This window comes from Choloepus didactylus, chromosome 18 (genome assembly GCF_015220235.1).
Source record: "Choloepus didactylus isolate mChoDid1 chromosome 18, mChoDid1.pri, whole genome shotgun sequence".
Taxonomy (NCBI): Eukaryota; Metazoa; Chordata; class Mammalia; order Pilosa; family Megalonychidae; genus Choloepus; species Choloepus didactylus.
Window position 1 is genome coordinate 66557340 of NC_051324.1, and position 25815 is coordinate 66583154.

The 25815-nt window shown below is 44.6% G+C and overlaps 1 protein-coding gene across 1 annotated transcript; it reads left to right on the forward strand.

Annotated features, from left to right (window-relative positions):
* Positions 1 to 145: 145 nt before the first annotated feature.
* SOX9 (SRY-box transcription factor 9) lies at positions 146 to 5478 on the forward strand. Its single transcript, XM_037809070.1, has 3 exons — positions 146 to 925; positions 1845 to 2098; positions 2695 to 5478. Exons 1-3 carry the CDS (start codon positions 495 to 497, stop codon positions 3540 to 3542), a joined length of 1533 nt encoding a protein of 510 aa, XP_037664998.1. The 5' UTR covers positions 146 to 494; the 3' UTR covers positions 3543 to 5478.
* The last annotated feature ends 20337 nt before the right edge of the window (positions 5479 to 25815 follow it).

Genomic DNA, 25815 nt, shown 5'->3' on the forward strand with positions numbered 1-25815 from the left:
TGCCACAATCTCCCCCCCAAAAAAATCTGCTCCAATCAGCTGCCTGCCAACCCCTGAAATGCCGCGCTGTGATTGGCTGAAAGTTTCTAAGGTGAGGAGGAGTATTTATTAAAGAGACCCTGGGCTGGGAGCTGGAGAGCGGAGAGCGGAGCTTGAAACTGACTGGAAACTTCCGTGGCTCCGCGACTTGCCAGTTTCACCCCGGGACCTTTTCTTTGCTGGAGGAGTAGAGAAGGGGTGCAAGAGCCCCCGTTTGCTCTTTTCTCCCCCTCCTCCTCGTCTCCACGTCGCCTTCCCCTTCTTGGAGCGGGCAGCTGCGGGCGGGCCACCCCGCGCCTTCCTAAGGGCTCGCCGCCGCAGCCGGGTGACGCGCCAGCCTCCCCGGGCGCCGCTCGCTCCGCGTCCGGGCAGCCGAGAGGAGAGGAGCCCGCGCCTCGAGTCTCCGAGCCGCCGCGGCTTCTCGCCTTCCCCAGCCACCCGCCCCCTGCCCGCGCATGAATCTCCTGGACCCCTTCATGAAGATGACCGACGAGCAGGAGAAGGGCCTGTCCGGCGCCCCCAGCCCCACCATGTCCGAGGACTCGGCTGGCTCGCCCTGCCCTTCGGGCTCCGGCTCTGACACCGAGAACACGCGGCCCCAGGAGAACACGTTCCCCAAGGGCGAGCCGGACCTGAAGAAGGAGAGCGAGGAGGACAAATTCCCCGTGTGCATCCGCGAGGCCGTCAGCCAGGTGCTCAAGGGCTACGACTGGACGCTGGTGCCCATGCCGGTGCGCGTCAACGGCTCCAGCAAGAACAAGCCGCACGTCAAGCGGCCCATGAACGCCTTCATGGTGTGGGCGCAGGCGGCGCGCAGGAAGCTCGCCGACCAGTACCCGCACCTGCACAACGCCGAGCTCAGCAAGACGCTGGGCAAGCTCTGGAGGTAGGTCCCGGGCGGTGGGGCAGGGTGGGCCACGCGGCGGCGGGGGGGGCGCTGGCTGGTACAGTCTCTCCCGCCCCGCCTCCCAGCGGGAGGGAGCTGCTGTTCGAGGGGTGGGGGGAAGAGGGTTGGGGGGTGGGGAGATGAAGTGGAACTTGGCTCAGAGTTTGACAAAGTTCTTGGATTGCTCTCGGAAAAGGGGAGGGGGAGTTCTAAAGGAGGGGGGGCGGTTAGGGACCGCCAGAGGATGAAAGAAGACTTGAAAGAGACACGGTGGCAGGGGGCTGCCAGCCCCGATCTCCCATGGCCGTGGAGTCCAATACGGAGTGGGGACTGTTTGGGTGGGAGGTGGAGTTTTCCTCTCCCTCCCCCAAACTGCGCTTTCTGCTGCAGCCCGGACAGGAATGGGGGTGGGGTGGGGATAGAAACCCAGGCTAGAGGAGACCCCTGGGTCCTAGCGGGGAGGGGAGAAAGAAGAAGGGAGGCCGCTGGAATTGGGGGCGGGGGGAGGGGGCAGGGGGGGCTTCCTGAAGTTTAAGTGGATTTGCGGAAAGATTTTAAAGAATTTATTTTGGGGGCGGGGGGGTGACCCCAGTAGCAAAGGGGTTCCGAGCGGCAGCAGCGGGGAGCTATTTTCATCTCTTGGGTTTCCAAAGTAAAAGGCAGGGGGCGGGGCGGGGAGCGTCCGCTCAGGTCAGACTCAAAAAGAACAGAGATTTTTGTTTATTTTATTATTATTGTTTTATTTATAGAAAAGCGACGAGCTACGTCAGCGGGAGGTGGGAGGAAGGGCGCTGGGTGCCAAGGAAGCCGAGTGCTCCGGGGCCCGCCGCCTCCCCTCGCGGCCCTGACAGCTCAGCCGCGTTTCACCGACCCCCCCCCCCATTCTCTCTCCCCACCCCGTACCCCCGGCCATCCCCAGGCTGCTGAACGAGAGCGAGAAGCGACCCTTCGTGGAGGAGGCGGAGCGTCTGCGCGTGCAGCACAAGAAGGACCACCCGGATTACAAGTACCAGCCGCGGCGGAGGAAGTCGGTGAAGAACGGGCAGGCGGAGGCCGAGGAGGCCACCGAGCAGACGCACATCTCCCCCAACGCCATCTTCAAGGCGCTGCAGGCCGACTCGCCGCACTCCTCCTCGGGCATGAGCGAGGTGCACTCCCCCGGCGAGCACTCGGGTGAGTCCCCCGGCGGCGCCCGGACCAGGCCACCCCCAGCTCCACTGGCACACCCCCAGGAGGCTCTGCTGGGGGACTTGGCTCTCTCCAGGGAGGGAAACGCCAGCCCTTGCGCTAAAGCCCGCTCGCCTTTCTGGCCAGGGCCGCAGGAGGCACCTAACACACACACACACACACACACACACACACCAACTCAGTCCCTGCATCCTAACACACACACACACACACACACACACACACACCAACTCAGTCCCTGCATCCTAAGAGATTAATTCTTTATTGAGAAGTTAAAATGTCTTTACAAGTTTGCAAGACTTCCCCCTTTTTCTCTTTGCTGCCCCACCACTAAAGCACCCGGGGGGGGGGGGTCTGCAAGTGGTAATTGGGTCTTCTGGACCCTCCGGGCCTCGGACCCTCCCCTGTTAAGAGGAGGCTGCCGAGTGTGTGCTAGTGGCTTAATGGTTCCGCGACTTAGGACACGGGTGCGGATCCTTAGGACACCGGGAGGGTCCCGGGAGGGTTTCCAAGCCTCGCCTGGGGCATTTGCTCAGCCCGCGTTGATTGTCCTGGGCTTCTTCCTCTTTCGTGGCCTGCAGGGCAATCCCAGGGTCCACCGACCCCACCCACCACCCCCAAAACCGACGTGCAGCCGGGCAAGGCTGACCTGAAGCGAGAGGGGCGCTCCCTGCCAGAGGGGGGCCGACAGCCCCCCATCGACTTCCGCGACGTGGACATCGGCGAGCTCAGCAGCGACGTCATCTCCAACATCGAGACCTTCGACGTCAACGAATTTGACCAGTACCTGCCGCCCAACGGCCACCCGGGGGTGCCGGCCACGCACGGCCAGGTCACCTACACGGGCAGCTACGGCATCAGCAGCACGGCGGCGGCCACCCCGGCGGGCGCGGGCCACGTGTGGATGTCCAAGCAGCAGGCGCCGCCTCCGCCCCCTCAGCAGCCCCCGCAGGCCCCGCCGGCCCCCCAGGCGCCCCCGCAGCAGCCGCCGGCGCCCCCGCAGCAACAGGCGGCGCCCGCGCAGCAGCCGCAGGCGCACGCGCTGACCCCGCTGAGCGGCGAGCCGGGCCAGGCGCAGCGAACGCACATCAAGACGGAGCAGCTGAGCCCCAGCCACTACAGCGAGCAGCAGCAGCACTCGCCGCAGCAGATCGCCTACAGCCCCTTCACCCTCCCGCACTACAGCCCCTCCTACCCGCCCATCACCCGCTCGCAGTACGACTACGCCGACCACCAGAACTCCGGCTCCTACTACAGCCACGCGGCGGGCCAGGGCTCCGGCCTCTACTCCACCTTCACTTACATGAACCCCGCGCAGCGGCCCATGTACACCCCCATCGCCGACACCTCCGGGGTCCCCTCCATCCCGCAGACGCACAGCCCCCAGCACTGGGAACAGCCGGTCTACACACAGCTCACCAGACCCTGAGGAGAACAAAGGGTGATGATGGCCGAGATGATAATAAAAATAACCGAAGAAATAACCAACCAGAATTTCCTTGGGACATTGTTTTTTGTTTTTTTTTTTTTTTTTGTTCGTTTTTTTCTCATTCCTTAAAGACACTTAAGCTAAAGGCAACTCGTACACAAATTCCGAGACAGAAACCTTTTTCGAGCCAAACGCGCGCGTTACCGACTTCTTGCGAATCGGTGGCCGAGCTGCTCTAGGTCGGATGGACCTGCAGAAGCGTCGGGAGAGTGGACTTTCAACACCCTTCTGCAAAGCCAGCGTTGGAGGATGATGGAGAATCGTGTGACCAGTTTGCTCAATCTCTCTGCCTGTTTGGACTTTGTAATTATTTTTTAGCAGTAATTAAAGAAGAAAGTCCTCTGTGAGGAATATTCTCTATTTTAAATATTTTTAGTATGTACTGTGTATGATTCGTTACCATTTTGAGGGGATTTATACATATTTTAGATAAAAAATTAAATGCTCTTATTTTTCCAACAGCTAAACTACTCTTAGTTGAACAGTGTGCCCTAGCTCTTCTTGCAACCAGAGTATTTTTGTACAGATTTGCTTTCTCTTACAAAAGGAAAAAAAAAAGTGTATGTGTTGGTGCATTAACATTAAAAAAAAAACTGAAATTGTGTTACGTGATCAGTTTTGGGGGATCGCTTTGCTTAATTTCCGCAGGAGAAGCTGCCTTAAAAAGAAAAATAAAGGCCTTATTTTGCAAATACGGAAGAAAACAATAGTCTAGAGAAGCATTTGGTAAGCTTTATCACATATATATTTTTTAAACAAGAAAAACACTTTGAGCCTTAAAACAATGCTGCTGGAAGATGCATGTGCTCTCTTTTACTGCATTTCCTCCTGCCTTTGCTTGGTTGCTCCAATTTTAACAAAAAAGCAAAAGCCAAGCAAAGGGGACAAAACCTGTTTGGGGAATGTCTCGGCAGCCAGTAAGTGCCCCGAATGCAGTGGTCCTTGTGTGCTTGCCCTGGCATATGGGATGCAGATGCTGGGGTCAGAGCTCTGAGACTGTCACCTGTGACTCTCTGAACACCAGCAGTTACCCTTCAAGACATTCCACGTGCTAAAACTATTTATTTTGTAAGGAGAGGTTCTAATTGAAAATATCTTGCTCTTTTCTCTTTTTAATTTACCTTCTTTAAAATAGGTTGTTGGAGCCTTCCCCAAAGGGTAGGGTCATCTGTTATTAAATTATGTTCTTAACTGTAACCAATTTTTTATTTATCTCTTTAATCTTTTTTTTTTTATTATTATTAAAAACAAGTTTCTCTGGATTCCTTGGCCTAGATTTGTACAAATGCCTTTTTGTTCACCTTTTTTTTTCTTTGTTGTTTTTGTTGAAAACAAACTGGAAACTTGTTTCTCTTTTTGTACAAATGAGAGGTTGCAAATGTAGTGTATCACTGAGTCATTTGCAGTGTTTTCTGCCACAGATCTTTGGGCTGCCTAAATTGTGTGTGTGTGTATGTGTGTGTGTTGTGACACAAAACAGTGCAAGCGTGTGTCATCAGTATTTCTGGGCACGCTCTCTTGCAGAGGAGTAGGAGGGGAGGAGGCTAGCCTGCAGACTTACTTGCTGCTGTGGCTGGAGCGTTTGAGGATTGCTTTTTAAAAAAGACAGCAAACTTTTTTTTATATTTAAAAAAAGATATATTAACAGTTTTAGAAGTCAGTAGAATAAAATCTTAAAGCACTCTTATAATATGGCATCTTTCAATTTCTGTATAAAAGCAGATCTTTAAAAAAAATATTTCTGTAACTTAAGAAACCTGGCATTTGAATCATATTTTGTCTTTAGGTAGGGTTTGGTTTGTGTTTGTGTTTTGTTTGTTTCGCTTGTCTCCCCCTCCCCAAACCTTTTGTTCTCTCTGTGAAACTTACCTTTCCTTTTTTTTCTTTTCTTCTTTTTTTTTTTGTATATTATTGTTTACAATAAATATACATTGCATTAAAAGAAAGCAGTCCTATGGATTTATTCACTGGATTCACTGAAAAATTGGGGCCCAGAAGCAACTGTTAAATGCTGATTGCTGTGACGTTTTGTTTTTATATGCTTCTTTGGCAATCCTAAGAAACACACCAAGGAAAAGACTGTCATGTCCCCAAAAGTCGAAGCAGAAAAATCGGGAGATCTGCCACCATTAGGTCAAATAGACAATTAGATGTCCACAGTTGCCCACTCTGGCAAAATGCTTGCTGGGGCTTTAATCTCATGCTTCCGGGGAAAAGTTTTCCCTTGTGGGGGTTGGAAGGGAGCATTAGATCTGAAATCAGTAGCTTGTCTGTAGAGACAGAATGCCAGAGGTGGTGACTTGCTTGTCTTAATTTAATATAGCAAACTTTTTGTTATTATGAGCATGCACCAAAGAAATGAGGTCTCCATTTAAAATGCGAAGGAAGCCGAAGTAGAACAGAGTGTTCCGAGTGGGCAGCATGTCGTATTAACCAATTTAAGGACCCAGAGTCTTGACAATGGAATGAGATTACATCATCATTATTGTTATCTATTGTTATTATTATCATTTTGTTCCCTCCAGTTTAACTCATTCTGAGCAGATGCAAAGCCATCATAAAAGTAATAAGACCTAATCCTGTTTTCCTTGGCTGCAGTTAGATAGGGAGTTTCCAGGATCAGAGAAACATTCAGGTCATTTTTCATCAAACAGATGAAATCACTCCTTTGCCTCCCACCCCCATGTGGTCACGCCCCCAGCTGACTTGGGGAGCATCTCCAAGGAGGCAAGTCTCCTCAACCACCTCCGGCCCATGCTGATGAAAGCCTTTACCAGCTTTCCACCTCACTGGTATTCCTACCTCACGTTGTCTGTTTTTGCTTGTTGGATTCCTGGCTTGCGTCCCATACCAGGATCACAGCAACCAGGAAAATGGGAGTTATCAAACCGAGGCAACATTAGGACTCGGCCTCCTTTGCAAATTCCTTCAGCAAACATTGATCGAGTGCCTCTGATCTGTGGGTCACTGTGCAAGTTCACCCCCCCCACCCCCCACCCCAGTCCCTTCAGACACCAGATCCTGCTCCTTTCTGGTGCCATCGCATCCCATTCGCGCAAGCACGGAGGCCAGCCTCCATTCTTACAAAATCTCTATTTTCCCCCTTGCCAATATTCACAAAGTCCTTGTAAAAAGTCTCTCTGGTGTTTGCTAATTCTTGTCCACACTGAGTTGCCCTAATCTCGTTGTCTGTGAAAATCAACATTCTGCTTTAACCACCCCCTTTCTCTCTCAAGTCTATTCTGTTTGCCTGATTGTTCTCTCTTCTCCTAGAATAAGTTCTGCTCCTCAGTATGCGATCTTCGGCAAACCTCTGTAAAGCCAGAATGTTCTTTTAGGGCATAAACTTGCTAGGTGAGCCAGGGCAAGTTGCTTTTCCTTCCCCTCTGGCTGGGAATGCTGAGAATCCCTCCCTCCTGTAACAAACAGTGTTGTTAACTGGAGCAGATTTGAGCAAAGAGCAGTCTGGGAATTGGCTGCATCTGAATCCCTTGGTTTCTACAGGAGTCCTGCTGAGTTGGAATCTCTGCATATGGCACCCAGAAATAAGAGATTTTCACAAGCTCCCCAAGAGCTTTTGATACACAGTAAAATACAAGAGACACTGGAGTGCTGGGAAAGAGTCCCTTTGAATCCTACTCATCCCCATCCACCAGATCTAGTCAGAGCCTGATATCACTAGAGTACAAAATATTTTAGAGGAATTTTTCCATCTAAATCCAGAAACACAGAGCTTATCACCCTGGCAACAACAACATGCTTATCGGTCTCAAAACCGAAGAAACAGTGTTCCACACCAGAAAAGGCTTGTATTTAGATTCAGGTTATGTATTTATTTATTTACTTGCTCTCAAAATAAAACCTTTTTTTGGACTGTTTTAGCAAAAGTAGATTTTTTTTTTAAATGAAGAATAAAGCCATGTAGTTTAGTTGGAGCTGTGGGTTCAACATCCCCACCTCAGCTCCATCCCTTTCCTTCCCTTCCCCTGATGTCCAAAATGAACATTTTGGAGACCCACTGAGTCACTTTTAAAATTGAACTTATTGGTGAACTATGAAGAAAGTAAGAGATATTTTTATCATGAAGCTTTAAGCATCAATATCCCTCATTTGCTTAGGCTCCTTTTACAGCCCTGTATTTAATCTTGTAATTTAAAAATTTACACTCTTTTTCTTAAAGAGCAACTCCTGCAAAAAAAAAAAAAAAGCCCCACCATGCCCCCAAAAAACACACCCTATAAGCTTCAGGACCCAAAAACCTGGGCCTGCCCATGACCTTAGCTGTTAGCCAACGAAACACCGCCTCAGAGTATCAGAGTGAAAGATACTTTCTTTGAAAAGGTTGACCACGATACTTGCCTATCCCCTTCTATTTTTTTTCTCAGTTTTAGGTCTCAGCACCGCTCGCCACATAGGAGGTGCTTGATAAATACCAGCCTTTCATACTACCCACGACTCAATGGCACTGACACAGAAACCATTATTGGGAACGTATGCCATAATATTCCATCGTTTACCACTTGACCTTGGGGCAAGTTTCTTATTCCTCTTAGACCCAACATCTTCGTTTCTCAAATGATGGTATAATATTATCTCACAGGCATAATAAGGATTAGATGAGTTGAAGTAGGTAAAGCAGGCAACAAATGCTAATTACCTGTCCCCCTCATTCCTTCACTTCTCTCCATTCTACTCACTTTTTTTTTTTTCCTTTCTGATACCACCTGTCCCCTGCCTTTTCAAGGGTCTCACATGGACGCTTGCAACTGCAAAGTATATTGGGCCCTGATTTGGCTATTTGTCTCCCATCACTCAAAGACTAGAATTATTTTATTCTGGGTTTGTAGGAAAGTTATTTTTAGATGTAAATACAATCTGGGTCAGGCTATCTCAGATTTGCACTCATTAAATACAATCAAGCTAAATTGGGGCAATCGGTACATTGCCTTGGAGCTACTGTTGGCCACATCTCATGAATTTTCAGGATCTTATATTCAACTTAATCTAACTATTATTATTTCATGCTGCCATATTCCACTCTAGGAAGGTTTCCATTCCCCATTCTTTCCAAAAACATTTATTGAGCACTGGCTGTGGGTCAAGAAACAGCAGTGAGCAAGAGAGACCCAATCCCTGGCCTCACGGGGTTTGAATTTTAGTGTGAAAGAACCAGGCAAAAAGCAAATAGTACTCCCTGGTATTTTTCTGTTTCAATGCAATGGGAAAAAAATACAACTGATTGAGGCCAGTTGGGACCCTATTGCAGCTCCCAGGTGAGAGAGGAGAAAGGCCTAGATGAAGACAGCATGAGGAGAGGGTGGTTGACAGATTCGAGAATGTTTTGGTGAGAAAGTGTTGACCTCCTTTTCCTTCTCCCGATCTCCATGTGTTTTTCAATGACACGATAACTCCTCTGACCCAATTCACATAAAGGTGACCCACTGTATTTTTACCATCAACACTCTCCCAGACAAATTACCCTATATTAGTCTCTCTTTTAATGAATGGTGGGTTCACGTGTCCCACAATTCTCTTGGAAGAGAAGGAACCAGTCCCTTGTATCCAGAAGGGTCTTCTGATCTCCAGACATTTGGTTAACCCAAACCACAGGTTAATGGAACCAGGAATGTGGAAGGAATGATGTGAAGTTATCTAGTTTGGTTATGTTCTCAATGCAAAATTCCTTTCTCTAGTCTGTTAGACTGCTGAACCCTCCTCCAGTCTCTTCTGGAATACTTTCATTCGTTGAGAAGTCACCTTCCCTCTCAAGGAGACCTTGAGTTGTGGGAAAATTCTATATTTACAGTTTCCATGCAATGGTCAAAGGTGGTTCACCTCCAAACTAGGATGGTGTTAAGTCTTGTCTTTCTTCCAAATGACAGCCCTTCAACTATGAGTACACAGCTTTCAAGTTTCCACTCAGTTTTTTCTCCCCACCAGGCTAAACACTTCTAATATATTTTCCACATGAAATGGTTTCCAAACCCTTCCATATCTTGCCGTTCTTTTTTGAGCATGCTTCCTTTACTAGTATTCCTCTCGAATTAGCATGTCTAGAATTATTTCCAGGACTCCAAATGTAGTATGACTAATATGGATACAAATGGATTCATATCTATTGCAATCAGAAATTGTGCCTCTGTTAATTTAAGAATTAGTATCAGTTTCTGTAGCAGCGAAATCACCCAGTTATGTTTTGGTGAATAATTTCTTACCTACTCTGTATTGGTGCAATTAATAAATATCCTGGCCGCACCTTTATAGGCTCAGTGAATGGAGAAAGAGGAAAAGGGATTTGTACTATTGAGCCCTTACTTTGCCAGGCACTGCGATCTCATTTTATCCATTTAATAACCTTTAGAGTCAGAAGTTATTATTACAGTTTTATAAAGAAGGAAAGTGAAGCTGAGAAAGATTCAGCAATTAACCTAAGGTCACATAACTAGTAATCAGCATAGACAACAACCATAGATCCACCCCATCCACTCCCTGCAGTACTCAGTTTTCAAAAGAGAATTTGAAAGGAAGTCCATAATGGATAAGGGAGAATAAATGGAGAAATATATTTCTTATGTTGCAAATTATAGTACAGGGAATCTCTAAAACAAAATCTGAGCAGATGACACACACCCCTTCAAAACCATCCGATAGCTACCCATCCACTTGAACTAAAAATCCAAGTTTCTTGTCATAAGACACAATGCCATGTCTTATGCAAGCCACATCCCACATGAAAGCCACATGAAAAAGAGGACATTGCTCCCCCTGCATCAACCCAGTTTTTTTAATTTGCTGTCAAAATCCATGAACAGGGAGCCCATTTAGGAGTCTCTCCATTAGCCCATTGTGTAAGAGATGAAAACCTGAGCTTAAGACTAAGGCAGCAGCAATGAAAACGGAGAAAAGGGGTGGCTATGAGAGGGCTCAAGGGGTAGATGTCATAGGATTTGAGGACTGGTGGGATGTAGACCAAGAAAGTGGAGTCAAGGATAAACTCTGTGCTTCTGTCTTCAGTGACAGCATGAGTGGTGGCGCCCATTTAACAAATCATGGACTAACCGAGAATAGTTGGAGGTGCGTAATGGGCAGTTGGATATAGGCATAACGCATACTTCTGAACAAGCATAATGGGGATTGTAAGCAAAATGCAGCTTTACTTTTGCCTCCACTGTCTCTTCAGACTCCCCTGGCCCTGAGTGATCACTTGGGGTGAGGGTCATGGATATTCTCAACATTACCGAAAAATAAAAAATCCTCTGGTTACTTCTAGTGATTTAAAAAAATCCTCTTTTCAGTAATTAAAACATTCTGCCCCATGAAACATCTAAACTGGCCTATTATTAAATCTTCTCCCCTCCTCAACTCACAAATGATTCAGGATGGAAACCACCGTGGGGAAGAGAGGTGGTTCTGCCCTTTTCTCCGTTTGCCCCTCTCCAGTTAGCTGGCTGCTGAATCCTTTCTCCCCAACAAAGTCAAAGGGGATGGGACAAGCATGGGTAGAGATCAGGAAAGAGGTGAGACATTTACCTGGATGACTTCACATTTCTCTGGTCCTCACAAATGGTTAGAGCTGGTGACTTGGGTGGGCCAGGCACTTGATTGGAAGTGACTCTTTCTTTTGTGGGATGCTTTTATGTACTCTGCATTTGTCCCGCTGTCTTCAATCAGGCAGATGCACCCCTATTCTGACTGGTAACTTTCAGCTTTCCCCACCATGGAGCATACCATGAAATCTCTACCCTCTTTCGGTTGTGATCTCCTTGCCCATGCAGGCATGCTGAACAGGACCCAAGATGACCCAATGCCTTCTCTCTCTCCCACGGGACTCACATCTAGTCAATGGAAACACTCACACATTCCTTACCCAACCGAGGTTAGCACATCTGTTTCTCCCTCTAAGTTACTTAGGCTCCTGAGTCAACACCAGTCCTCCGCAGCTCTCAGACTACAAGAACTCATTGCAAAGCTTCATAAGTGGTACCTTTAAAGCCCCATTTGCTAAACCTGGGGTTAGGAGTTAACACCAGCAGCACCCAAAAGAGGGTAAGTGTCTATTGCACTATAAAAACCCTCTCCAGAAAGCATCCTTCACAGATCTCCTCTCCCCATTCTGATACTCACTCCCTTATTTTATTGAGGCAAAATGCACATACAGTGAAATGCACAGATCTTGAGTTTACAAATGAATGGGTTCTTATAAATGTATGTATCTGAACAATTACCACCCCAGTCAAACTATAGAACATTTCCATCACCCCAGAAACTTCCTTCATATCCCCTTCCAGTCAATTTCCATCCCTATAGACAACCACCATACATTAATTTTGTCTATTCTTGAACTTTATATGGAATCATACAATGTGTACCCATTTACATCTGGCCTCTTTTGCTCAATATTTTGTTTTTAGATTCATTCATATTGTTACACGTAAGAGTCCTTCATTCTTTTCTATTGCTGAACATTACATTAAATGAATATTCAACAATGTATTTATCCCTTTTCCTGCTGACAGACAGCTGGATTTTGTCCAGTTGGGACTATTGTGAATCAAGCTGATATAAACATAGGCATATGTCTTAATATCTCTTGGGTAAATACCTAAAAGTAGGATTTCTGGGTCATAGGACAGATATATGTTTAACTTATAAGAAATGGCCAAACCATCTTCCAAAGTGCTTGAATCATTCTACATTCTCGCCAGCAATGTACGAGAGTTGCAGTTCTACATCGATACTGACATTTGTTAAGTTTTGAAATTTTCACACCCATTTTTGTGGGTGTGAAATGGTATCCCTTGTTTTTCACTTGCATTTCCAAAGCCCCCTCTTCTTCAGTGCCCCATGTGATTCTCATGCATGTTGCTTTACATTACAAAATTCAAGTGACATTGGATCTGATGGCCCCCTACACTCTTTTGGAACCCAGATGTTTATTTCCCTTCTTTGGATGGGGCGAGTCTGAATATCCATTTTTCTTATGACTTTTCATTTTTGCAGCTGCCTCGGCGCTGTGTGAAGCCAGCTAGTCCCATGTAGGGATGTGCCAAGTGCTAGGAGGGGGCCGATTGCACTGGCCCTCTGTGTCCAGCTGGAAGCAAAGAAGGCTGGAAAATCAGGACTGTCTAATGTGAGACTCTGGGCTCCCTTACAGACAGCTTGGGAGGTGGAAGAAATCGGGGGATAATGGGCAAACATTAGATAAAGCCCAAATCAACGTCTGAGCTTCTAGGTGATGCCTATGCAAATTCCCTCAGGCCCAGGACCTGGAGGAGATGACCCAGGTGTATGCAGGTAAAGGATAGAGCGATAGAGAGATGTTTGGGAACTTCAGTACTTCAAAGCTTAGAGGTCCTACAAAGGATAAGATCTGCTTCTGTTCTGACTATTCTTCATCTCTGTAAGGTCAGAAAAAAAGAGGCACTTTTCTTCTAGGGATCACCAAAGCAGAAATAGAGCAAGGAGTCTGGAGCCTTATTTCCCCTCATGCTTAAGGCCACTGAATCTCAGAATGATTATGAATTCGTTCCTGTCCTCCAAGTCAACAGATCTGCCTCCTTCCGGAGCCAATTTTGAAAGTCCCTGAAATTTCTGAAACCTTCACTGCACATGAGTGCACATCTGACCTCTGAGCTGATTTCATCACCCAGCTGGCCCCTGTCTGAACCCCTGCCTCCATGGAGAATTCTTGAAATCCATTCTATTCTCCACCTGCAGCTGTTTTCTGGGATTTTGAAAAAAAAAAAAAAATGACATGGCATTTTTAAATCTCCCCAATGTCCCTGCCCTTTGATCCCCTACTCCCACCAAAATTATTTCACCTCCAATTTTCATTTCTTATCTGGTAATTTCGATTCAGCCATAGTGTGCAAGGGGTTAGCTATCAAAACCAAGCCTGTACTCCATGCCAGACAGCAAAATTTGGATGGCAAGAAGGTAAGTTGAGCCAACAGAGTATCAGGAATCAACCATGAGCAGTAGCTGAGCAATGGATGCAAGGCCAAATGAAATTCAGCTGTCCAGCTAGAGGACAGTGCCCATAGCTGTTAATCAAGCCAGTCCTCATGGCATATAGTGTGGGAAGAACTACCTTGCTCTTGTGTCTTCAGCCACATTACCCAGGAAATCATAATCATTAAGACATTGAATGTCTATTACTCATCTGCCTCTGACAGGCTCAAAGCTGGACGCTAGTGGTGCAGAGGTAAACAAGACTGATTATCCCCGCCACCTAGGAGGGAGACGGCTGCATTAAATAATTAATTTAAATAAAGTATGGGGAGTTATATTCCTGGATTAAATATAGTTAAGGGAATTAAGTTCATGAAGCTCTTATAGTCAGGGGTTACCTAACTTCCAAAATTCTTCATCTAAATATGTATTGCTTTTAAATTCCAAATTAAAAAATTAAAAAATTAAATGATAAATAAATTAGCTACTTGGAAAAAAATCAATATCCTGATTTATAGAGTTATCTGCTGTTTGATTAGCATTTAGGCTTCCCTCCAAGGCAAAGTTATACTTTATTGCTACTTTAGTGATTTCACTGAAAATATAGTTATCAGTCATTATTGATGGCAGGGAGTGGGTAAGGGGTGACAAACTTCTCACTTCAATTCTGATACATCTATACTCTTCTCCCAAGTTGTCACATTTTCATTCTTGATTTCCCAGAGCTCCCCAGCCCAAAACCCCCTCTGAGAAAGAGGCCAGTTGCTCTTGAAAGGGAGCCAATGATTACTTTCTGCTTATTCAGTGTATCATCCTGGCCAATGTCGACAATGGTGCATTAACCTGCTGTTTACTTTATTTGCCAGCCCAACAACAACAAAACAGTTTTAAGCAAAGTTGGGGGAATTTTTGTGAATCCAAAGAAAGAGCAGCCAAGCTGCAAAGATCGTTAAAGACCAGCAGCAGCCACAGGGCCTGTTTGTAAATCTTCTTTGATGTTTTAAAAGATGGCTCCATCTCCATCTTACAGTCTGGCTTGGAGGGTGAAGTGAGAGGAAGGGCCTGGGGTCGACCTGATGACCCACCGAGTGAGCACCATCTACCCTGAGGATGCTAGTTCTGGTGCTGCCTACACAGCCTAAGAGCAGCAACTTGACAGACCACAACCCCCCTCAGGCTTGGGCCCACCCCACAACCTGCTGTTGTCCTGCCACAGCTGTTTCCGTTTTTTATTACGATTTTCTCCGCCTTTCATTTTTCAGGCTAGAGAGAAGCTCAGGGGACCCATCTGTTTCTCTCTTGCCCTTTTCCCTGTTCCCAGAAGCCAAGCACACATATGCTCACGAGCATACGCTCACCACACCAGGCCACCACAAACTCCTCTCAAGACAGTGCAGAACAGGAACTAGAGCTGAGCCTCACCCAACCCAAAACACTCCAGGGAACCGGGAGGAGAGTCAGCAGTGGGGTGTGGCAGGGGTGTCCTCGGAAAGCCTTCAGGCAAGAGTGCGTGGCAGGAGGGGCATCCGATATAGGAGGGAGATCTTCTCCTAAGACAACCAGTTTTCTCTCTGGGAGCAAGGTTTTTGATTTTGCTTTTATTTTTACTTCACGTTCCATATGAAAAAGGGGGTAAGTGGTTTAAGTCCGCAGTGCAAGTTATCTCAAGTCCAGAAAGCCTAAGAGAAGTGACCTCATCAGGCTTAATTAAGAAAAATTAGAAACTGAAAGAACAACCTTCCCCTCAAGATGGAGCTAAATAAAGTGATTTCTAAAAAAAGCACATGAAAGTCAGCCAAAGTCCCTAAGGTCCCAAGGACAAACCTAGGTCTTTGAGAACATTGTCACACTGAAGTCAACAAAACCAGACTTTTATGACTATCTTTTTCTCTGTTATGTGGCAGGAGAAAGTCTTCATGTCCTACTGATTCTTCCTCTCCAGGGTCTCTCCAGAGCCACCCACCTAGAAAGCACTTCTGTAACTCATGCTGAAGTCTCCACCATCAGCTCCTAGACTCTGCGGCGCTCTGACTTTCTTAGAGATTGTTTCTGGATTGTTCAAGAACTTACATCACTGGATCCTAAAGACCATTCTGAGCCAAGCAAAGCTTTAAGTTCTTTTTCAAGCCTCCCCCTGTATAAATGCCTTTGGAGTCATCTCACTCAACAGTCTGTCCTACGCCCCATCACATGCTGGATTATTCATCCTTATAGAAAAGGGTTTCTCAACCTTGGCACTATTGACATTTGCAGCCAGATTATTCTTTGTGGTAGGCAGCTGTCCTATGTGTTATAGGGTATTTAGCAGCATCCCTGGTCTCTACCCACTAGAAGACAATAGTATCTGCCCACCCCGCCTGCAGTCATAGCAACCAAAGCTGCCCCTAGACATCGTCAAATGACCCCTGGGGGGCAAAATTGCCACTGGATGAGAAGCCATGCTCTAGGGCTAAATTCACCTGACTCTTGGTCTGAGACATACTCTTGCTTCCTCTCCTTATTTAGAACTTTGAAGACTCAGCTCATCTTCTCCAAAGAACTTGAGTGAGTCACTCCTCAGCTGATGTATCGTCTGTCTTTCTCCACACTATTTGGATAACTTTCAGGTATTTATTTCTATATTGCCTTGATACTGCTCCCCAACTGTTTTATATGGGTTTGTTTCATTTCAAGCAAATAGATCTTAAGTTTCTGGGTGACTGGAGCTATGTCTTTCTGTTTTTTAGGTATCATCTATAGCACTTAGCATTTAAAACAGCGTTTCATCTATCACACAGTGATCCCTCGATAAATACCTGTGAAAGGAAGGGATAACAGAAAGACAGAAAGAAGAAAGAAAGAGAAGGAGGGAAGAGGGGGAGGGATGGGAAAGGAGAGAAGGAAGAAAGACGTTTCATAACTTATTCTAGAATGAGAGTATTAACCGTGTCCTCAATTATCTGTGCCTTTGCCCAAGTAGTGCTTTGTCCCCTTCCTGGCACCTGCTTCTCAAGTCACTGAAATTATCATCAGAAAGCTGAAGTCTATGTAACCCTGACTTTGCACCTGGTTGCAATGAGCACCCTGTTTTCTGATAAATGGCAACTTCCAATTTGAAAACCTGAAACCAAAAGCCATGAGCTCTGTAGTTTTGTTTGGTTGTTTCCCACTGGTCAGTGCACTATGGAGCTGCTACATGTGTAGTCCAGGCCTCGGGGCTCATCTACCCAAACTCTGAAGCAGAAGGGCCACCTCCAGAGAGCCTGGAAGGCAGCAGTGCTGAAGATCTGGAGGACCAGAAAATGCCTGAAAACAAAGCAACCAAAATAGCCAACCATTAACCGCATCTCATAGGAGGTGCACTCCTGTGAACCAGGGTCAGGGTGAGGGGCAAGTTCTAGCCAAGCTTGAAGTGGGGCTGAAGGTGTAACTGTTGCCATGGCATGTCAGACAGAGTCAACTCATTTAATTTTCCCAACAATTTCCAAGAACACATGAGATAATGGCTGGCCCCTCATTTGGGGTCAACAGATAGTCTTCCATATATCCTCATTACTTCTCCACCAAACTGTTATAGAAGCTTTCAAAGTCACCCCATACTTTAACTCCTATCCATCTTACATGCATCTTATATTTGGATATCCATCTTATATTTGGACCAATCATCCTGAAGCACAATTCTAATTATTTACCACAATTTCCGCCACCCCACCCTTTCCAACAGTTTCCTTGGCCCTCTTTTATTTGCATGATCAAATTCAGAAACTCCTGGAATTTTTCCCACCCTATCTTGCCTTTCTCGCCTCACTGGGCACTACTCGCTTTCATTGCCCCTACGTTTTCACCAAACTGAAGTTCTTGCTTTACCCCATGTCTTTGTGTTTTGCTCCAGGTATTCTCTCCCCTTTCTCCCCTTAAAATGCCTTTGCCCTTTTGCCTTTGGTCCAAATTCTGTCCATGCCACAGATATAAGCCTTTTCCCAGACTTGCCCCCTTCTCTCACCCCCATGCAACCGAAGCATACTGAGTAAACTGCTGTATTTTATCAGATCTAAGATCCATTGATTAAAAGACAAAATTTGTGTCTTAGAAATCAATGAAACAGGAATGTGTTTTGATACCTAATCCTTTCTATAAACTTAACCTGTATGGAGCTACTGGGTATGTGATATTTTCTCCCTTGCGAACTGCATTCTTTAAGGCATGGTCTATAATGGATCAACTTTTGTGCTCCTCCTCAAACACAGTGCTGGCATTATAGTAAGTATATAAGTGTACATATACACTCACAAACACACACACATATAGACACCTACACACATATTTTTACAGAATAAGTAATTACTGTAAGAGTGAATACACATTCCTGCGCTCAAGACTCCTAGTACAAATATTCAATTCACTAGATTTGGTAGTTAAAAATGTATTCTTACCTAATTTTAAAAGCCTAATTCATACATTTCCAAATATTGATTTATATTGAATAAACGTAGACATTTACGCAAATTAAGCAAAAGCATAAAAATTACAAATCTTCAAAATTTATTGCACCTGGGAACCAACTAAGTGAGGCACGTGCAGGCACCCCACGAACCACCTGACACATGCATCTCATTTTAATTCACCCAGCAGCCCTGTGAGATGGGCACTATAATCTCCTGGTTGCAGATCAGCAACCTGACACTCACCTGCCTCACCTGTGGTTGCAGCTCAGAAGAGGCAGAATACGAACTCACTTTGTCTTGATACCAAAGTGTAAACTTAGGAATTTCTAAGCAATGTCCACATGGTTCTTCAATCAAAGAAGCAAAATGTACTCCCAGTCCTCCAACAGACCAAATCTCACTGCAAAACCTGAGCCTGCTTTGCTGCTACTCAAGGAAGGAAACTACATGACACAACCAGAGGTTCTTAACCTGCACCATATTTAATTTTGATTATCTCTATTTATAGGAGTCTGGGATCCACCCACTGGGTTTTATTTTCCACCTAAGGGATTATTATCCTGAATTGCTGGGGCCCTGAGTTCCTTATCACCCCCCAGTGGTCTCAAGCCATGAATTTCAAGCCACTATTAACATGGCCAGAGAGATTTTAAAGACTCCAGTAGACAATATACAATTAACCATCTCCCGTCAGCTGGAAAATCAGCTCTATAGCCATTCAAGTTCATGACCAAACCCCTTTACTTTAAGGAAGGCTAAGGAAGGTTTCCCGAGTCTCTGAGGTAGGACCTCTCTGAAGCTGTGGAGCGGTGGTTTGAGGCTGTTTGTTCCCCCAAAAAGCATGTTCTTAAATCTAATTCATTCCTGTGGATATAAACACATCATAGGTAGGATCTTGTGATTAGACTTGATTCAGTTAAAATGTGACCCACCTCAATGTGAATGGGTCTTAATTTTCTTACTGGAGTTCTTTATAAGAGAATGAAATTCAGACACAGAGAGAGAGAAAGCCGTGGGAGCAAGAAGCTGAAATCAATGGAACGTGGAAGAGAAGGGAGAGACCAGCAGTGCTGCCATGTGCCTTGACATGTGGCAGAGGAGCCAAGGATCTCCAGCACTGGACTTTGGGAAGAAGGCATCACCTTGATGATGCCTTGATTTGGACATTCTTACGGCTTCAAACTGTAAGCCAAGAAATTCCCATTGTTTAAGCCAACCCATTTCATGGTATCTGCTTTGAGCAGCCTAGGAAACTAAGACATATGGAGACAGGAAGAAATCCAAACAGGAAGATGGGGGCTGAGCATTTTCCACATGTGCAGATGGGTTGTAAGTCAATCACTATAGTACCAGTTGCGTTTGACTGAAATTGCTTTATTGATGCATTTGTGCAACAAAGTCCTACAAAAAGTGGCCAGTACATTTTTTACATTTTTCTGCTATGTTGCCAGAAATTTTATGTGCAAATGTGTATTGACCAGGCACACATAGCAAAATGGCCAAATGTGCACACCTGTCAATGGCTAGGGCACCCACATGGATCCTGGAGTCTACAGATCATTCCTGTAAGTAAGCAGAAGGAAACACTGGTGAACAAAGCAAGTCTCGCACACTTGGTATTGGGTCCCTGGCCACCAACTCAGAAGAGGTGCATCACAAGTGAGCATCCAGAGGAGTGATGCAAAGGGCAAATGCCTGGGTCATCCCAAGGAAAGAATTATTTTTCAGGACTGATTATTTTGCAGAAGACTTCATGAGCCAAGATGAGTCAAACAAACACAGACAAGGGGACAAATAGTCCATAATTTTGGACTTACATTGCTGACTTGATCTCTCACTATTGTCTTCAACCACTCTAAGTCCCATTCACACTGAAGGACTTACTTCCCCTCCTCCTCCTCCTCCACCACCACCACCACATCTTCCTCCTCTTCCTTCTCCCCTTCTCCTTCTCCTTTCCTTTCCTTTCCTTTCTTTCCTTTTTTCCCCAAAATTTCTTGGGTCTGTTTCTTTTTCTTAATAGAGAAGTTGTAGGTTTATAGATAAATTGTGCAGAAAATACAGAGCCCCTATTATTGACACCTTGCATTAGTGTGGTGCATTTGTTACAACAAATGGATGAATGTTATTATAATTGTGCTATTAACTACAGTCCAAGGTTTACTTTAGGGTTCACAGTTTGTATTGTACAGTCCTATGGCTTTGTTTTTTTTTAAATGTTTATTCTAGTAACATATATACAATCTTATGGATTCCCTTTTAATCACATTCAAACAAATAATTAAGTGCTGTTAATTAAATTCATAGTCTTGGGTCTGTTTTTGCCCATACTGCTTCCTTCATCTGGGGTACCTTCCCCAATCTATATATATTCAAATTCTACCTAGATTTTAAAACTCAACTCAAATTTTATCTCCTTCAAAGATTTCTCTTATTCCCCCAACATCTCATTTTAGGGCAATTAGGACAATTTTTCAGAGCACTTTTTGTATGCATATCTTCTCTGCTATTATTAGGCTGTACATTCCTTAAAAGCAGGAGTCACATTCAACTCATCCTGATATATCTAGGGTGAATAGAAGAGTTCCTTGAGCATGTACAGAATAGGGACTCCCCAAATATTAATACTTTAATGAGAACATGGAGGTCCAGCTAAGCAAACAGAAACAATGCCTGAAAGTGTCATTTGCATATACCTTTTCAATTTGTCTAAAACTGAAGTCATCTTAACTCCCAAATCCCTGTTCCCTTTTGGAATTGGAGAGACCACCACCCACCCAGTAAAAACCCGGGGGGCATCCTCAACTCTTTCTGTCTCCTTTACTTTCACATTCAATCAATGCTCAATACTGTGCCTGATTTACCTCCTAAATATTCTCTTAATCCATCTTTCTCCCCTGCTAATACCACCCTAGCTCAGAACTTCTCTCCGAGATTATTGCCTCAGCCTCCTCATTGGTTTTACCAGCTCCAAGCTTATAACCCTCCAATTCACCTGGTCTAAAACTGTTACGATTATACCTCTATCCTATTCTAAAATATTGCGAAGGTCTCTCTTGTTTATGGAATGAAGTCTAAACTCTTTCATCTAGCCTGGAAGGCTCTTTGTGATCTGGCCTCTATCTGCTCTGAACAGCTGTATGTCTTGCCTCTCCTTGCTTCGCTCTTTGCAAGTGGAAGCAATACCACACTACTGCTGTTCGCGCTGGCCGGACCTGGTGGGCCCTCTCTGCTTTCTCCTGACCTCTTCACCTGGACAACTCCCACGCCTCCTTCAAGTCTTAGCTGTGATTCATCGCCTTCAGGAACTCTCCCCTCCTCCTAAGCTGGGTCAGCCCCTCCTCTGTCCTCTCTGTCATCTCTCTTCCAGCATTTACCACATTGTATTGCAACAATCAGCTTTCATTCCCATCTCTCCCACGAGACTGAGTCTTCCCTGAAGATGAGGGAATCACAACCCCAATTCCTTCCAGAGCAAAGAGTAGCGACTTCCTGTTTTGTTTTAATCACGGCTGTGACTGTCACTGAGACAATATGAAACTGCCATTTTGTGGAATGGTTTCTTTCTTTATCACTAAGGCTCCTGTTCCTTCAAAAGATTCAGAAGGAAAACATAATGCTCTAAGATGTGGCAGAGCTGTTGCCCAGCCGGTAACTATCACTGTATCTGGTTCATCCTACATTACGGGGAGGGTTGATGGGAAAACATCTCCTGTGCACCCAGACCTGAGGGCTCCTATTGTGAGATGACTTCATTAGTGAAACATCATTATTTTAACCATATTCAAAACCTAGGTGTGATGAGCGTTAGGAAGTCGAAGTAATAATAATAACAATAATAAGCCACACTAAGATTTCCTCTAATTGGGAAGGAGTTTGTAACCTTCTAAAAACTGGAAGCCAAAATGAGGTTGCTATGATTTCTGACCCATTGCCTGGAAATGACAATTTTAGCAGTGAGCTCTAACAATTCAAAGATCTCCAGAGAAAATAGCAAAAGTTACTAAGTCCTGAAATGCCAGCAGAATGGGCCTTCAGCTGGTACTTTTCATGGGAAATCGATGTAAATGTAGGTTAGGTTATAACTTTCTAACTGGAGTTACTAATCTGTAGTGTGACCGAATCAAACAAGAAAGCCTTTTCCTGAGCTGCTTTTGAATTTGGGCATCAGTCTCTTTTGTCTCACTCTCTGGGTCTTTCTTCAGGATGATTGCTTTGGTGACCACCTTGTCTTCTGTCCTCATCCCAGCTGTAGGAAATAAGTCGGACATGTTGGATAAAAGGCCTGTGGGTTCTGGGGAGGCTGTGGAAGAGCAAGACACATGGAGCTGGGAGTCTGGAGGCAATTAGGCCTAAGTTACCTTTCTGTCTGCAAATCAGGGTCCAAGTTATTATTTATAATATTATTCAGCTAGATTTTAAATGACGTTATATCAAAGCTTGATTAATTTATGAATGACAATATTTCTAAGGGGAAAAATACATTCTGAGTTCCAAACAGCAAGGTTACGAATAAAGGTTTGGAAAACAGTCTATTTTTTAACACAATTTTATTGAGAAACAGTCACATACCATACAGTCATCCAAAGTATACAATCAGTTGCTCACAGTATCATCATACTGTTGTGCATTCATCACCACAATCAATTTTTGAACATTTCCATTACTCCAAAAAAGTAACAATAAGAATAAAAATAAAAACAAAAATAAAAGAGAACAACCAAACATCCCATACCCCACATATCCCCTATTAATCATTTACTTTTTGTCCCCATTTTTCTACTCATCTGTCCATACACTGGATAAAGGGAGTGTGAGCCACAAGGTTTTCACAATCACACAGTCACACTGTACAAGATACGTAGTTACAAGATCATCTTCAAGAATCAAGGATACTGGATTGCAGTTCAACAGTTTCAGGTATTTCCTTCTAGCTATTCTAATACCCTAAAAATAAAAAGGGATATCTATATAATGCATAAGAGTAACCTCCAGGATGACCTCTCAACTCCATTTGAAATCTTTGAGCCATTGAAACCTTATTTTGTTTCATTTCTCTTCCCCCTTTTGGTCAAGAAGGCTTTCTCAAGCCCATGATGACAGGTCCAGGCTCATCCCCAGGAGTCATGTCCCACGTAGTGGGAAGGGCAGCAAGTCCACCTGCCGAGTTGGCTTAGCGAGAGAGGGCACATTTGAGCAACAAAAAAGTTTCTCTGAGGTTACTCTTAGGCACAATTATAAGTAGGCTTAGCCTCTCCTTTGCAGTAACAAGCTTCATAAGAGCAAGCCCCAAGATCAAGGGCTTGGCCTACTAAATTGGTAGTCCTCAGTGCTTGTGAGAATATCAGGAATTCCCCAGGTGGGGAAGTTTAATATTTCCACATGTTTCCCCAGTCCCTCAAGGGGGCTTTGCAAATACTTTTTTTATTCTCTGCCCAGATTACTCTGGGATGTATTGGGTCTTCACACTAACCTGTATAAACCAACCAGATCTCACTCCCTATTCAAAGTTCCATGTAATTATGGTGTTTGAATAAACTGAACGTGCAAGTTAATTATATAGTGTGCAACAGAAAATATATAGATTTTTGTACCACATAAACATCTCTTCCTTTGATCGCTCACAGAATTTGAAGTTTCAAAACACAGTCAATATCATCCTTTACCCTTTAGTCTGATTTACCTTAGTCCTAACCAAGTCCATTTCGTTCATATCTCTAATTGAAGTCTGATCTCTTTTTCAGCTTCAGTTGAACAATTGCTGTTTGGGGTAATGCTGACATTCATAGCTGCTGAACTCTGACCCTGAGTCTCAGTTGTCTATTCTTAAATAGGAAATTAACTGTACTTTTATTAGAGAACCATAAGATAGAATTCAGTATTGTTATCTGCTATGGTGGTTTGAAGCTGTTCTGTAACCCAGAAAAGGCCACAATCTTTAATCCATTCCTGTGGGTGCAGACCTATTTTGGGTTGGTACCTTTTGATTAGGTTATTTCAATTGGGATGTGACCCACCTCATTCAGGGTAGGTCTTAAGAAGACGAAACATACAGAAGCGAAGAGATGAAATTAAGAGAAGTTCACAGAGAAAAGCTAAGACAAAACCCACAGAAACTGAGAGAGCGAGCCACTGAAACCAGAAGCTGAAAGCAGCGAAACCTGGGAGAGAAGGACCGGCAGATGTTGGCCACGTGCCAGAGGTGTCCCAAATGCTGGCAGCCTGTTTTCAGAGTCCAGGTATTGTCTTATCGATGCCTTGAGTTGGACATTTTCATGGCCTAACAACTGTAGATTGTAAGTTAATAAACCCCCATTGTAAAAGCCAACCCATTTCTGGTATATTGCATTCTGGCTGCTTTAGCAAACATAAACAGCTGCTTTCTCAAACTTTTCTTTCTTATTGAACTTACCCAAATATCATATTTTTTTCCTCCACAAGAATTGTTACTAAGTCTGTCATTCTCCCTCATGATCACCTTTGTGTAATTGATTTTTGAAACCAAAATTTTCAGGACTTTACTTTTGATCCTGTTAAATTTCATTTGACATGTTTTGATCCATTGTTAACGATTCTTGAAATCTTTCTAAGTTTTGATTTGTGATGTTGTCAGCATTAGTTATCTCTTTCAATGATTAATCTCAAACACATTTCATAAGTATTTCTTTTCTGACTTCATCTAAGTTAGTGATGAAAATGTTGAGCAGGACTATGGCAAAATAGAACCTAAATGATACTCCTCTGGAGATTTTCCTCATGTTTTACACCAATTATTATTGCAAAGCTTAAAATCTTTATGAGATATGATCACCTTGAGTACAAGGTAGGTCCTTCCATCTTTTGATGCGATCAGCTATGAGAAATGCCTAATTTTCATGTAAGATTTTTGTAGGTTGAGAGCAGACAGTTGGTTGGTCCTTCCGTGGCACCCTCTAATCAAAGATTCCCAAAGGTATATTTCAAATTAACACCTGTTTGATTTACATTTTGTGAAAATATTTATTTTGAAATAATAAACAACAGTGCAGGAAACCCAATATTTATATTTTCTAACTTGAGCATGAATTGAAGAAACAAACAAACAAACATGAGAAATTCTGCTGAAGTGCCCCAGCCTCATTCTTCTAACCTGTGCACTGGATAGGAGTTCCAATAGTGAGAGGTTCTTATTTATCCTCCTCAGGAAGACTGTGGTTCAAGGCTAAGCAACTCCGAATTACCTTTAGATGCAGTTGCTTCAACCCTAGTGATCAAATCTTGTTCTGGAAAAGAAAGAACACTGCGTGCCATGTGACACATTGTAGATAAGCCTTGTAGCACTTGCAACAACCACAGTAAAATCGGTTGGGCTCCTCCACTGACCTGTTAGCAAACAATGTGGCTACAAAGGGACAGGCTCTTCCCAAGGGCACTATCTAATCAGGAACTGCCCCTTCTCCCAGGGCCCAGCACCCACGACGGTGGTAGCGGTAGAGGGCCAATACCCTCCGTCATCTGACAGTCCAAGAAGCCACCGAGATTATTTTATAAAGGAACATGAAGACAATGGGCGCTGTTGGGCTAAAGGGCAACTGACTAGAGAAGAAAGCAAGGGTAGTAATAGCTAATGTCAATCAAACAACAGCCTAAAGGGAAAGGCACGATTAGCCCAACTTTACTTGAGAGGAAACTAGGGCACAATGGAATTAAGTCACGGAGCCAAAGTCAGAGGACTGGTAAATAGCAGAAACGGGTTTTGAACCAGGTAATCTGGCTCCAAAACCAACCCTTGAATTCTACAACCTCCCTGAGGGCAGTGAGGAAGTAAGACAGAGCCACACAGTGTCATGCCCAGATAC

Bases quoted from the DNA above. Each gene is read 5' to 3' on its own strand.
- SOX9 (XM_037809070.1), top strand. From the start codon at position 495: ATGAATCTCCTGGACCCCTTCATGAAGATGACCGACGAGCAGGAGAAG. The intron at 926-1,844 runs GTAGGTCCCGGG...GGCCATCCCCAG, and splicing joins ACGCTGGGCAAGCTCTGGAG to GCTGCTGAACGAGAGCGAGA. The intron at 2,099-2,694 runs GTGAGTCCCCCG...CGTGGCCTGCAG, and splicing joins CTCCCCCGGCGAGCACTCGG to GGCAATCCCAGGGTCCACCG.